Here is a 14,490-nt window from a genome sequence, read left to right as displayed (position 1 = left end):
TCCCTCTGTCTTTGGCAACCTGAGCTTCCAGCGTTGGGCAGCAGCCTTTCCAAGGGGCTGGCACTCTGCTCCTGGGGGTTTCCTGCTGAGGCCTTCAGCACTGCCCCTCTCTGTGTTGCTGACAGTGCTCCCGCTGGAAAATCTCACCACAGTACCTCCTCTCTCTTCATCTCTGCAGTGTGTTCCCTGCCGCCGGAGCCAGAGAATGGTGGCTACATCTGCCACCCCCGGCCCTGCAGAGACCCCCTGAACTCCGGCAGCGTCATTGAGTACCTGTGTGCCGAAGGCTACATGTTGAAGGGTGACTACAAATACCTGACGTGTAAGAATGGCGAGTGGAAACCAGCCATGGAGATCAGCTGCCGTCTCAACGAGGGTCAGTTTGGCAGGCGAGAGTGGGGTACTTGCTGCTGTGCTCCTTCTTCCCTCCAGCTCCCGGGAAGTGGCGCGCACTCGCTCCAGAGGGCCCTGTGCTGTGGGGGGCAGCGTGGCCCCTCTGACGCCCGGCAGCCTCCCTTCCTTTGGGGTTTCACGTCTCGGTTAGACATTTGGACTGCTGGTGTGTGTCCCGTGGTGTTTCAGCCGAGCCACTGAGGCATCTGCTCTGCTATGCAAAGTCCCTTTGATGCCCTAGCCCAGTGCTCGTGACCTCTGACCGTGTTCTGCTAACACACGGGCACAATGTGAGCACCTTCTGTAGCGTCTCTGGTATATTATTTTTCCCTGAATGGAACGGCACTGTTCTGTTACGGAGCCACGGTCCAGCTGGACAGAAGCACGCTCCCCCTCGGCCTCCTTCTGTCATACATGACATGAGGTCCAGCCTCCTGGGGAAAGTGTGTGTCATGCAGCCGTCTCTGGGCTTTTCACTCCAGTTTCAGGACCATGACACCCCAGAGAAGGGTGAGGACTAGCTTTAGATATACAGCTAAAGATGCAGGACCTTAGAACAGAGGGTTATTACAGCCCTGTTTTTATAAAATTTCCTGCCACATGGGTGGAACTTTAGATGGTGGAAAGATGTGTGCATTTGAATGGTTCATGTCTTTCAACCTGCTGTTGAGGACAGGATCAGCTGGGGTTTATAAAGGTAAGATCTCTAGGGGTAAGTGAATTTAGGTGTTAGATGGTCCTCAGCGGTCCAAGGTGAAGGGAATTTTAGTTTCAGGAACACAACAGGGAAATGTCCGTTTTCCTTGACATAAAAACCACTCTGCACCGTTGCTCCAAAGGCGACCCTGGCCATACCTAGCATGTCTCATGTCACATGCTAGCGTGACACCATGCAGGGGGCCTTTGAAGGTCAGCCATGGGACTCAAGTTCCTTGTATCTGGATACAAAACACTGCTGATGATGGCTTGTTTCTGTAGACAAAGACACCCACACGTCACTCGGGGTCCCCACGCTGTCCATCGTGGCTTCCACTGCCAGCTCCGTGGCACTCATTCTCCTCCTCGTGGTGCTGTTTGTGCTGCTGCAGCCAAAGCTGAAGTCTTTCCATCATAGCCGGTGAGCCCAGTGGTGGTAGCAGCAGGCGTCACTGGGTGGGGCCGGCCCTGGACTGGCAGAGGGGTGCTAGTGGGCCTGCTGGCCTCTGCTGGTCCGTGTGTGCCCAGGGGAAGGGGAGGGCCCTGCATGTGTTAAACTTCCAGGTGTACCAGGGAATGTGCTTTTGCTTTGCATCCATCATCATAATCCTCACAGGATTGTTGCAGATTAGGAAACTGAGGCTCAGAGAGGTGAAGTAAGAGAGGGTCATCCCTCTAGGTCAGGCCCCCACCCCCCCCCCCCCCCCCCACCCCCGGCCTCTAGGCCACAGACCAGTAGCTTCAGTCAGGTCAGTGGCAGTGTTAGATTAGAGATAAGGTGCACAGTAAAAGTAATGCACTTGAATCTTCTCCAGACCACCCCCTGACACACCCCTGTCTGTGGAAAATTATCTTCTGCAACATCAGTTTCTGGTGCAAAAAAGGTTGGGTACCACTGTTCTAGGTGAGATGTAAACCCCAGTCTGTCCCACTCCAGTGCCGTGTTACTCACGCTGTGTCAGTGGTTCTCACATGTGGTCCCCGCAGCAGCGGCATCACCTGGGCGCATGTTAGGAATGCACGTTCTCAGGCCCCACCCAGACTGACAGGATGAGAGGCTCTGCCTTTCTTCAGCACTCCAGACGATCCTGAGGCAGGCCCGTGTTTGCGAGCCGCCGCCCCGTCCCCCGGGTCCCCCCTCCTGGACGCACAGGGAGGCTCCAGCGGGGAACTAGCAACAAGCGCCAGCACCTGGGCCTCAACCCCCAGATTGATTTGGTTTGGGGCGGGAGTCTGTGTATAAAAGTGATCCAGAAAAAACGTATTTGCACGGCTAAATCTCCCAAACATAATGTTGAGTAAAATACAAAACCAGACACACCTATTCACACACAAACACACACGTTTATTATCTATCTCATTCATAAAAGGTCACAGAATTTCAAAACTAAACGATGTTGAAGAATTCATGCTTAGGCATTAAAGTTACTAAAATAAAAGTCAAAGGAATGATTTTAATGTAAGTTAGGATAGTGGTTACTTTTGTTGGTGAGGTGATAGGAATGGTCATGGGGTGCTGGGGCTTGGGTGCTGGCAGGGTTCTATTTCTTGACCCAGATAGAGGTTACACACTAGCATTATTGTTGTTTAGTTGCTTAGTAATTACTGACTCTTTGCAACCCCCTGGACCACCAGGCTCCTCTGTCCGTGGGATTTTCCAGGCAAGATTTCTGGAGTGATTTACCATTTCCTTCTCCAGGGGATCTTCCTGACCCAGGGATCGAATCCGCTTCTCTGCATCTCCTACATCGCAAGCAGATTCTTTACTGCTGAGCCACTAGGGAAGCCCATACACTAGTATTACCTTTGGAATACATCAGCTACACATTTTTCTGTGTTTGTCTGACATTTGTGTTATAATCCACAGGTTTGTTTGTTTTTTTAAGTTTACAAAATTTAAAAAATAAAAGGCAAGTAAAGTGCCTTGAGTCAAAAGAACAGAATTCTTCCTTCAGTTTTTGAGTCCAGTGTCCCATTTCAAGATCACGGTGTTTCTTTTCCTTCTCCTCTTTTTCAAAGGAGCTTTATGGAGATGTAATTTGCTTCCCTGGTGGCTCAGCAGTGAAGAATTCTCCTGCCAATGCAGGAGACACGGATTCAATCCCTGGGTTAAGATCCTGGAGAAGGAAACAGCAGCCCACTTCAGTGTTCTTGCCTGGGAAATCCCATGGACAGAGGAGACTGGTGGGCTCCAGTCCATGGGGTGGCAAAAGGGTCGGGCACGACTTAGCAACTAAACAGCAACGAATTTACATGCCATACAGTGTACCTGCTGGAAGTGTACAGGCAGGGCATGTTCACAAGGACGTGCAGCCACTGTGCTCCCACTTGCCTGGCTTAGCTGTGCTGAACCAGTGGCTATGTTTCTGAGTCTCGAGCTTCCGAGTTTTTCACAGGACCAGAGGGCCAGGTGCCTGTGTACCTAGAGGTTAGTAACATAGTCTCTGGAAGCAGGTGGAATGGGTGCATATCCTAGCTTCCTCCCTTACCAGCTGTATGCCTGGGCGGGTTACTTAACTCCTTGGAGCCTCATCCGCATTCTTAGTGAAGGACTCAGGAGAGGATGCCAGGGGATGAATTGTATAAAGCCCTTAGTGCCGTACCTTGGTGTTGCTGGTATCGTGATACCCACTTGTGTGTGTATTCTGATTCTTCCTTTGTCCTTTCCTTCTGCGGTGCAGGCGTGACCAGGGAGTGTCCGGAGACCAGGTCTCCATCATGGTGGACGGAGTCCAGGTTGCGCTCCCGTCATATGAGGAGGCTGTATATGGCACTTCCGGTCACTGCATGCCGCCCGCGGACCCCAGAGTGCAGATTGTGCTGTCAGAAGGGTCTGGGCCCAGTGGGAGAAGCGGGCCGAGGGAGCCGCACCTGCAGGACCAGGGGGCCTGTTCTTCTGCAGGCAGCGAGGAAGAGGCCCCTGGCCAGTCTGGACTGTGTGAAGCCTGGGGCTCTCGGGGCTCAGAGACTGTGATGGTGCACCAGGCAACCACCTCTTCCTGGGTGGCCGGCTCAGGGAACAGCCGAGCGGCACACAAAGAAGCCCCAGATTCGGAGAACAGTGACATCCAAAGCCTCACGTCAGAGGACTACACAGATGGTAGGTGGGCTGCGCTGACCCTCAGTTATTATCTGCCCGGGGCCCTTGCTGGGAGTGAGGAAAGTCTGTGAGCCTTCTTGATAATTGTTGTGCTTGGGGGCAAAGAAAGATAATACCTAGGGGATTATCTTACAAAATAGGATTTTACCCTAGGTGGGCCTTTGGGTTCTGTGTTGGGAGACTTTTTGCTGTTGTCTGAATCTTAATAGGTTTGAAGTCTCTGCAACTATTCATGGCCTCAGGGAAATGCTAAATCAAAGGGTAGACAGCCAGTTGGTGGTGGAAGTGGGGCCTGTCCTCTTGTTATAATTTTTATGTTCCTGAAAGGACAGGAATGACAAGGACGTGTGGGGTCTTCGGAAAACTGGAGCCTCTTTCTCCCCCAGAGCATTCAGCTGCTTCATTTTAAACAGGAGTGTGTCAGCTCCTGTGCTGTTCGGTTTTCTGGCACTACCTCAGTCAGACCTCACGGTGATCCTGAGAAGTAGGTATTTTTACCAACCCCATTTTACAGATAGGGAAGCTGAGGCTCCAGGAGGGTAAGTCATTTGCCCATTGGTAAATGGCTGAGTTGGGATTTGAAGCCAGATGGATCTGCTCCCAGCCTGTATCATAATCCATGGTGCCATGCTGCCTCCCAGGTAACCCCGGGGCCTTTGTGGTAAAGCAGTCAGAGGATGAAACTGCTGCCTCCTGACACCTCCGCCTTTACCAGAGCTGGAGCATCAAATGCTGGGATTGACTCTTGTCACTTTAAAAGCCATCTTTACATGAAATCCCACTGTGGTTCAGGATGCAGAATAAACCTAGATGTTTCCCTTTAGAAAAGTCAGGACTTCCATGCTTACCAATCCACCCCGTCCCCCACCCCTTTGCCAAAAGCACTTTAGAGCGCTCTGCTTCCTGGGTGTCCAGGGCACAGTTAGTGTCTAAGGTTTAGAATATCTGAAAGCCAAGAAGTAGGAAATTTTTAAGTGCAGATCAGGTTTAGGATTTCCTGAGTATCAGCAGTATGCCTCCTATTTTCTTGGTGGGATGTAGAGCTAGGAAGGGGCCATTAAATACTTGGGCTAGATTTAAAGTTGGAAGCCAGTGATCCCCGGGGCATCCGGCTGTACATGCTGTGTGTTGGCATGTATTGACATAGACCTCAGCGCTTGACCTTCCTAAGGAGCCCTGGGGTGCCAGCTCTTCTCCCTTCTCCTCCTTGTCCCCTGGCTTTGTTCCACGTGTTGAACAAGCATTATTCAGACAGAGCCCATCTTGTGCCTGGTGCTGGATTAGGTTTCAGGTGCGATGGAAAGACTCACGAAACATGCTGTCTGCATGCATGGACTGTCAGAGTCAGTTGGGAAGATGGAGCATATACCTGAGGAAAAAAATGGAGCCAAAAATGGTAGGGTCCATGTCAGAATCTTGTTGTTCGGTTGCTGTCGTGTCCGACTGTTTGCCACCCCATGGACTACAGCACGCCAGGGTCCTCTGTCTTCCATATCTCCCAGAGTTTGCTCACATTCATGTCAGTTGAATAGGTATGTCAGAATGAGGTGCACAAAACCAGATTCGTAGGTTATTGAGTTGGTTGCAGGCTAAGCCCGAGTTATCCGGGGCAGACAGTTCTGAAGGAAGCCAGGCCCTTCAGGTATCAGTCTAACCAAGGTAACGTGTGAGATGACTTGAGACCCAGAGAAGGGGAGTGATTTACTCAGAATCACACAGCTGGAGGATGGCTTTAAGAAGGAGGTGAGACTTACCAGGGCTCAGTAGCCTCACAGGATGAGAATAAGAGTAGAAAGAGAAGCAACTAAACCAGCAGCATCAAAGCAGAGAAGAGGGTGCTGGGTGGCAGGACCAGAAAGGGTTTGAATACTGGACTGACTCTTCAGCTTTTGTCACACAGACAAACGGAGAGATGAGCAAGGAAGGCCAGGAGAAGGGGTGCGGGGTTTAGACTACCTAGAAGTGTGTGAGGGGTCCCCACAGTGGGGTCAGCTGTGCTGCCGTCACCCACATGGGGTACCCACTGTGCTTTCCATCTTCCTCTGCCCGCAGATATCCCACTGTTGAAAGAAGCATGAGGGCTGCCACGGGCTTCTCTCCTCTATGCCCTTCTTCCTCTCCCTGTGGGTTTGAGCGCCATGTCCTCCAGCCGCCCTGCCCGGAGACCCGAGCTGCCCACCTGTGTGTCTGTGTATCTCCGCACCTCCGAGGGCCCACAGGCCCACTTCGCCGGAAACTCCAGGAAGAGTGTCGCCATCTGCCTGCTGGAAGGCTGGAAGAGCTGGCTCCCTGCCCGGCCCCACCTTCCCACCTGTGTCAGGGACACTATCTGAACGTGCTGGGTTGGACCCTTCCCTCCCGGAGCCCTCCGGGTCCCCTCCAGCCAGCTCTTGGGCGGCAGCCCCGCCGGCCCGTGTGGGCCCGAGCGCGCTGTGTTTACTTGTGCCTTCCCCCCAGCCCGCCCGGTTTCCCAGTCACGCAGGCTAGTTGCTGTCCTACGAGCCTTCATGGCTGCACTGCTGCCCTCCCGGGGGCCCAGGCCTGGGTCTGGCCCGTTCGCTCTGAAGGCTGGCACCACTGCCCTTAGCAGGAGCAGATCCAAAGGTGGCTTCAGCTGGGGCCAGAGTGTGGGGCCCTGGGCCTGCCTTGGCTGACAGAGGTGGCACCTTGCCTCGGCTGAGGACCGAAGCTGTGAGGAGTCGCCCCTCGGCCCAGCCATCTAGCTCGCATGTGGCGGCTCCTGGCCCTGGTGACTTCCTGAGAAGCGTCCAGAAGATCCCAAGGGAGGGGAGGAAGGTGGCTGTTAATGATTTGTCTTCCTAATATGCAAGTCCTCACTTCCTACTTCCAGCATCTGGCCTTCCTGGCCTCGGTTTTTTTTCCTCTTTCCCTGAAGCTTAAGGGGAAGGTGCCTGCTGCCTCCTGGGTGTGACGCCACGTGGCCCTGGCTTCCTTGCTGGCCAAGTCTGGTGGCGTCCCCCGTGGGACATGAGAGTTCTGAGATGCCGTGGGATGCCCCCCTGGTCACTGGCATCGGGGGCCAGTGGCCTCGTCCTGGGTTCGTGGTGATGGAAGGGGGCCAGAGGGGCTGACCGAGCCCCCAGGCAGCTGCAGGCAGCTCCAGCCCGGCCCTGAGGGTCCTCGTCACCGCAGTCACGTGCCTTAGTAACTGTGCCCAGGAAGCGTGCTGCCGCTTGCTCACTGCTGCTGCTCCTCCTCCCGCCCTCCCCTGCCACCTTCCACTGCTGACAGACGACCCATAGACCTCCCCGGCTCCAGGGGAGGGCCCCGGAGACAGCAGCACACACCCCCACCCCCTGCGCACGCTGGCTGGTGGGGACGGTTTGGGAGCAGCCTGGCTCCAGGGCCCTGGTGTGGAAGGAGTGGCTCCCTCTGCCCAGGGCGGCAGCAGGGCCCAGCAGGGCTGCTACCTCTTCACGAGATGTGGCAGTAAGGAGTGCTTGTTACTGTTTCTGTTCCTGAAGCACTGCGCCTCCACTCCTCCCCCAGCCTGAGGAGACTGGAGCCCAGTGTGTTTTCAGTTCCTGACCTAACAGGGTAGCTCCGGTGGCCTTGGAGAGAAGGGGCACGCAGGGCCTTCTCTCAGCCTCCCGCCCCCTCGCTCAACACTCGCACTTTATTCCCGCTCATCCCGGCCTCTCGCACCCCTGTCGTCTTCCTTCCTCTCAGGTAAGGGCAGTGCTTGCCAAGCGTCTTTATCTCTGTCCTCCCCACCCGGCGCCCACAGCCCTGGCCCGCGAGGAGGAGGTGCCCGAGGGAAAGTGCAGAACGGAGCAGGCCTGCCCTTGGCCTCCAAAGAGGCCGTGTCCAGAGACGCACCTGCCAGCCATGGCTGGCTCGGGGCCCGTCTGGAGGGCAGGGTCCCCACGACCCCAGTCACTTCAGCCTGCACAGGTTCTGCGCCACCCGTGGTGCCCTTGTCTTCCTCCAGAAGGGAGCAGGGCCCTGTGGGCAGCTGGTGGCCTCCAGAGTCTCACTGCTGAGCCTGCAGCTTTCATTTCCCCATCTTCCAGCACCTGAACTCGAGTCTAGAATATTTTTTTAAACAGAGCTCTTACCCTTTTTTATAGAAGTACTCTGGGGGTTTTCCCCATGAGATTGCACTTTTTGTTTGCGGTTTATCCAGTCACAGAGATGATCCGCCTGGCGCTTGAAAAAAATGAAAAAGCCTGCCTTCTGAACCCTTCTTCCACCTTGCCCACCCACCCCGGGGATCACAAGCCCAGACTTGCCATCTGGGAGGGAGGAGAGAAAAGTTGGGAGGCTCCCCTCCCCTGCTCCCCTGTCCCTGGCTTTGATGAGGCCTGCCTCCTGAAGGCCCCTGGCCTGTGGGTGCCAGGCCAGCCTCACCTCCCTGCTTACTCCTGTGACAGCTTCCTGCAGTTAGTTCTCGTCTCCCACATCAGGCATGAACTGCTGTTTCTGGAGCGTCTGGCCCTTGTTTCTTGCGAAGGATCTCCACGGCGGCCTTGGGGTGAGGCCTGGCTGAGAGACAAGGTGGTGTTGGGGGCCACCAGAGGGGCTTGGAGCAGTGGGGGAAAGCTGCCCCGGTCTGGCTTCCCCCAGCTCACCTCGAGGGGAGCCCAGCAGAGGACTTATACAGGAGGAATGGTCGGCACCAAAGGACTTTTAAGAAGCGGTTTTTTCTTTTATTTGCGTACACGGGCTGACTCAGTGCAGGTTTTATATCTTGGCAACTTGCAGTCATATTCCAGTGACCTTCAAGGGCCAGTATATGATAAAAAATCACTTAAAATTTCTAATATTTTCAATGCCTTAGTTCAGCAGGTAGGCTCTATCTTTTGCCATTTTTGAGTTTTGTGTGCTGTGTTCCCATTTCACTGGGTGTGAACTGTGAAATGGGCCAAGTCCTGGCCACTTTGTGAGTTCTTTTGGTTTTATAAGGCATTTCAGCGTACATCCTCCCAACACTCCATTTGCAAACAGAACTTAGCTCATGTCTCATCTGCATTCTTCCTGCCTGCCGCCTCCTCCCCTCCCCCAGCTGTGGAGCTTCGTGGAGAAGCTGATGGCCAGACAAAGGTATACTTTTCCTGCTAAGTCAGTGGTGGCACAGGGACCCTAGCACTCGACCTTTCCCCTCCCCACTCCCATGGAGCTCAAACCACTCGCTTCCCACATAACAATGTCACTTCCATTCCCAGGGAGCATCCCTACATAGAGAATGGAAAATGCTGCAGATGTTTCTAGATCCTTGCCTGTTTGTTTGTTTCCCCCCCCTCCTTGAAAATATAGGGCCCAGGAGGGAAAGGACACAGGCTTGACAGCTTCATTCCAGATGTGCTTGCTGAGGACAGAGTCCAGGAGCTTCCCTGAAGCCTGCCGGGGCTCCTGGCCTTCAGCACCGGGCCTGTTGTTACTGGAGTCCAGTGAGGGGGCTCGGAGAGGATTTCGTGTGGCAGGTTCTTGGACCGAGTGGTAGAGTAGCCGGTTCCCTGGAGAGGGAAAGGCAGGCTCAGCTTTCCTGGGAAGCAACTCCTCTTAACCGCCAGTTGAAAATCTAGTAGAATTTTGAATGAGAACCCCAAGGTTGAGCCCTGTGCTAGGAGCTGGGGGGATGCGCCTGGGCAAAGCACTTGGGTCTCCAGGCAGGGAGAAGAGAGGGTGGAGGGTGGCCTGGCGGCTCGTCACACCACTATGGAATCTCAGCAATTGTTTCACATGACACACACATCATTGGCTGTGCAGGATGTCACTCAGTCAGTTTGGGTTTGCTTTATTTTATTTTATATATATATTTTTTGGTATCCTGTACATTGCAGTGGGTGTGAAGATAGTATTTTAATATTTGTACAAAGTTTAATTTAATTTTAATTGTTCTCTGTATATAACTGCATTTCTAAATAATAATAATAAAAAAAAAGTTCTTATGAAGGCAGTTGTGAGAGATGTGATCCTTCCAGAAAGTTTTTGCAGAAACCCTCCGAGGGGCAGGAGCTCATGAAGGGGATGAAAACACCAGCTCTGAGGGGGAGAGGTACCTGATAAGAGGAGACGGGACAGGGAGGTAGGTGGTCTATGGAACAAGGAGGAGAGACCACAAACACAAGTGAAAACATGTTAGTCCTCTTTTTAGAGCTCTCAGCATGCCAACCACTGTGCTCAGGCTGGGATTCAGCAGTGAGCAAGACGGTGAATTGGGGGCCTGCATGGGATTCCTAACATGTCAGGAAGGAAAACAGAGTGGCATCCAGTGACGGCTGTGGTGACGGAAGTTAGGTTGAGGGGACAGTCAGAAACACCTTATGGGTGAAATGCCATGTAACTGAGAAGAGAGAAGCCAGAACAATGAGACTGAGGGGCAGGACCCAGCGCCTGCGTGGACAGCAGAAAAGCACTTGCAGTTTGAGAAACCAAAAGGAGTCTACAGTCGCTGCAGGGGGCTGAGGGCAGAGGGCTCAGGGGGCGCTGAGGGAGGCAGGCAGAGGCTAATGGGAGGAGACCCTCGCCAGCCACACTGGGACGTTTCACTTCCTAAGGGCAACAGGAAGTGCCTTCATGGTTTTAATTAGTAGAATGAGTTATCTTTGTTTTTGGAAGCTCTCTCTGTCTCTTAAGAAGAATGAATTTACGGGGATAAAAACATACGTAAAACAGAGACCATGTAAGAAGTTGTTGGTCCTGTGGGGAATAAGGTAGTTTGAGCAGCTAGGTGAACAGCAACACTGTTCTCTGAAGGGGAGAGGAAGTGCTGGAGACTTAGAGCTGAAAGAGCAGGCGGTGTAGAGGTGAAAAGAGGTCATCGCCAGGTAGGAGAGGCCAACAGTACTCAACAGGTAGTAAGGGTATGAGTAGAAAGAGGTACCAGGTACTTTGGGATAAAAATTCAGGCCACCCTTAGGTTTGTCCCACTGGGAAATGGTCAAGATGTGTTTGCACACAGTGTCATGTGGAAAAACATTCTAGGGGTATCTGTGCCCAACACCCAGTCTCAGACTCAGAACACCCATCTTCAGTAGGGTCTGCCCAAGCAACACTGCCATAACTGCAAGAGGGTGGAGAGATGAGTGTTCCAGCTTCGAAGAGTGATGGTGATAGTGGCAGTGAAGTGAAAGGCACTCACTCAGTTGTGTCCAACTCTTTGCAACCCCATGGACTGTAGCCCGCTAGGCTCCTCTGTCCATGGAATTACCCAGGCAAGAAGACTGGAGTGGGTTGCCATTCCCTTCTCCAGGGGACCTTCCCAACCCAGAGATGGAACTCGGGTCTCCTGCATTGCAGGAAGATTCTTTACCATCTGAGCCACCAGGGAAGCCCAATGGTGGTAATGGCTAGTCCTTAAAAAGCACTTACTCTGTACCAGGCAGGGTTCTAAGTGCTCGGTGTATATCAGTTCATGGAACCCATGCAGCAGCTCTACATGGCAGGTATCAATAGCTTCCCTGCCCAGAGCTCTGAATCACATAGAATGGAAGTGAGGCCTAAAGAAGTGAACTGACTTGCTTAAGGTAGAGTCAGAATTGAATTCAAACCCAGATAGCCCTGAAGGAGTGATCCCCTCCCCGGCCCACTTCCCACCCCACCAGATTCTGCCTGCCTCTCAAGGCCCTCATCTGCTTCCTACTGCCTTTCAGAGTCTCTGTTCTCCAGCAGTGAGCTTCAGATAGAGGAAGAACTCTTAACTTCAGAGCAGGAAAATGGCATACAGTCATGAGGATGATACAGTACCCTCATCTCAGAGGATTAGGACGTGCCCATCGTGGTGTCGAGGGAGGGGGCATTTAAGCTATGCAGAATGTGATGAAAAATAAATTCACCAAGCAGCAAGAGTTGTTCCTCCACAAGAAAAAAACAAACCCAGAAAGACAAGACCGCTTGTTTCAATGAGAGGTAAGTCGTCTCTCTCATTGAAATACAGGAGAGAAGCATATCCCATCAGGTAAGGAATGCTGGGGAAGGGAGTTTTGTCAAAACGGGGTCAGCCACAGTTTGGCAGCCCTTCTCTTGACAGATGAGGGGAACAAAAGAAACAGCCCACAAAACCTGCAGAACTGCTGGGGGAAGGGCTGTCTTTGGAGTGATTGGCCCAGATTGGAAAGGAGATGGAAGGGGAGAAAAGAAATTTCCTACCCTGCTACTGAACCCCCATCTCCCAATTTGGACAGCTGAGACTCCTAGTCAAGGACAAAAGTAACAATCTCCAGGGCAGGTCTTTCTCAGACTACTTAAAATATCTTTAAATATGCCAAAGTAACACAAAATCATTTCAGAAAATTTAGAAAGAAAATTAAAATCACCCATAATTCCACCTTCTACTGACAATGTTCTAATCATAAGATTTCATCGACACCATTTTTAACGGTTGCATAGACTCTATCATACTGGTAATCTGGACTTTTAGGTTGTCAAAAATTTTTTTAATTCTTATAACCAATGGTTTGATAGTATTTTAAATTACTTCTTTGGGATAAACTGCTGGAAATGGAATTGCAAGATCAGAAGAAGCACATTTTAGAGGCTTCTGGGAAATAGATGGGGAAACAGTGGGATCAGTGTCAGACTTTATTTTTCTGGGCTCCAAAATCACTGCAGATGGTGACTGCAGCCATGAAATTAAAAGACGCTTACTCCTTAGAAGAGAAGTTATGACCAACCTAGATAGCATATTAAAAAGCAGAGACATTACTTTGCCAACAAAGGTCCATCTAGTCAAGGCTATGGTTTTTCCAGTGGTCATATATGGATGTGAGAGTTGGACTGTGAAGAAAACTGAGCGCCGAAGATTTGATGCTTTTGAACTGTGGTGTTGGAGAAGACTCTTGAGAGTCCCTTGGACTGCAAGGAGATCCAACCAGTCCATCCTAAAAGAGATCAGTCCTGGGTGTTCATTGGAAGGACTGCTGCTGAAGCTGAAACTCCAATACTTTGGCCACCTGATGCGAAGAGTTGACTCATTGAAAAAGACCCGGATGCTGGGAGGGATTGGGGGCAGGAAGAGAAGGGGACGACAGAGGATGAGATGGCTGGATGGCATCCGGCTCGATGGACATGAGTTTGAGTAAATTCCAGGAGTTGGTGATGGACAGGGAGGCCTGGCGTGCTGTGATTCATGGGGTCACAAAGAGTCGGACACGACTGAGCGACTCAACTGAACTGAACTGATACAGCTCAAATTGCCCACCAAGAAAGTTACTCCAAATTACAATCTCATTGGCAGTGTTCATTTTCCCAGCAACCTCACCAGCCAGCATGGGTTATTTTGTTTTTGTATTTTGATTTATTGGCTGCACTGGATCTTCATTGCAGCACGGGGACTTTCTCTAGTTGCCACTAGCAGGGGCTACTCTCTAGTTGCGGGGTGCAGGCTTCTCATTGCTGTGGCTTCTTTTGTTTCTGTTGCGGAGCATGGGCCCTAGGGCTCGTGGGTTCAGTAGTTGTTGCCCCTAGGCATGTTGGATCTTCCCAGATGAGGGATCAAACTCATGTCCCTTGTATTGGCAGGTGGATTCTTAACCACTGGACCACCAGGGAAGTCCAGCATGAGGTATTACCTTTTTTAAAAAAAAATAAGCCAGTTGAAAGAAAATGGCATTTTGATCCACAGTTGTTTCATTATTCCTGAAGTTGAATTTTAAAATAAATTGAAAACTGACCAAGTTTGAGGTCCAAGACATCCAGGTTTGGGAGAGAGAGAGAAGTTCCTGAGGCAAGAAATGAATCTGTACCTGGGTAGACAAGACACATTCCCACCACGACAGGCCCGGGTTGTTGCTCTAAGCTCTGTGGAGGTAGGGGAGCATCACAGGGCTTGGGGACTGTCCCATCCCACGCCCGGAGGTGAACAGCTGTTTAGAATTTCAGATTTCCCATGATGCCCCAGGGCCACCAGAGAAGGAAATTTCATAACAGGAATGTCCTGAGCAGCCCGTCTGGGGCAACTTGAACTGTTCCCGAGCCTGGGGTGGCTGATGACTCTCAACTTGGCAGAAAACTGGGGAGGCTTTGCAAGTGTGTACTTCCCCACCATGGAGCTCCCTGGGGAAGCGGGTTGTCCAGCCTCCAGCAAAAGGCCACATGCTTGCGGGTTCAGCCTGCTGACCTGGGCTGAGCATCAGAGGTGATCTTGGGTGTGTGGAGGAAGGATTTTGTCTCCACACAAACACACCAAGGATGGGGGCTGCTGCTGTGACTTCTGGCGTGGTCTCAAAGCCCTTGAACTTCGAGCTCTGAAGACTTTTACAGAATTTGGTGCTGTAGCCTTTTTATGGGATGGCCATTCCCACTCCTGTTCTAGTCATTCATTCATTTGCCAATTTAGT

At 52.0% G+C, this 14,490-nt stretch overlaps 1 protein-coding gene across 2 annotated transcripts in view; it reads left to right on the top strand.

Annotated features, from left to right (window-relative positions):
* Window positions 1-10,105, top strand: part of SUSD6 (sushi domain containing 6) — a 92,490-nt gene extending 82,385 nt beyond the window's left edge. For both annotated transcript variants that reach the window (XM_061156786.1, XM_061156787.1), the window contains 4 exons: window positions 179-376; window positions 1,372-1,510; window positions 3,771-4,189; window positions 6,242-10,105. In XM_061156786.1, the coding sequence (XP_061012769.1) occupies window positions 179-376; window positions 1,372-1,510; window positions 3,771-4,189; window positions 6,242-6,267 (782 nt within the window). In that variant the 3' untranslated portion in view covers window positions 6,268-10,105. The remainder of the gene's footprint in view (window positions 1-178; window positions 377-1,371; window positions 1,511-3,770; window positions 4,190-6,241) is intronic.
* The last annotated feature ends 4,385 nt before the right edge of the window (window positions 10,106-14,490 follow it).

The sequence above is a fragment of the Dama dama genome, chromosome 12 (genome assembly GCF_033118175.1).
Source record: "Dama dama isolate Ldn47 chromosome 12, ASM3311817v1, whole genome shotgun sequence".
Classification (NCBI taxonomy): Eukaryota; Metazoa; Chordata; class Mammalia; order Artiodactyla; family Cervidae; genus Dama; species Dama dama.
Note: the sequence above shows the minus strand (reverse complement) of the source record. Positions and strands in the feature narration are given on the sequence as shown.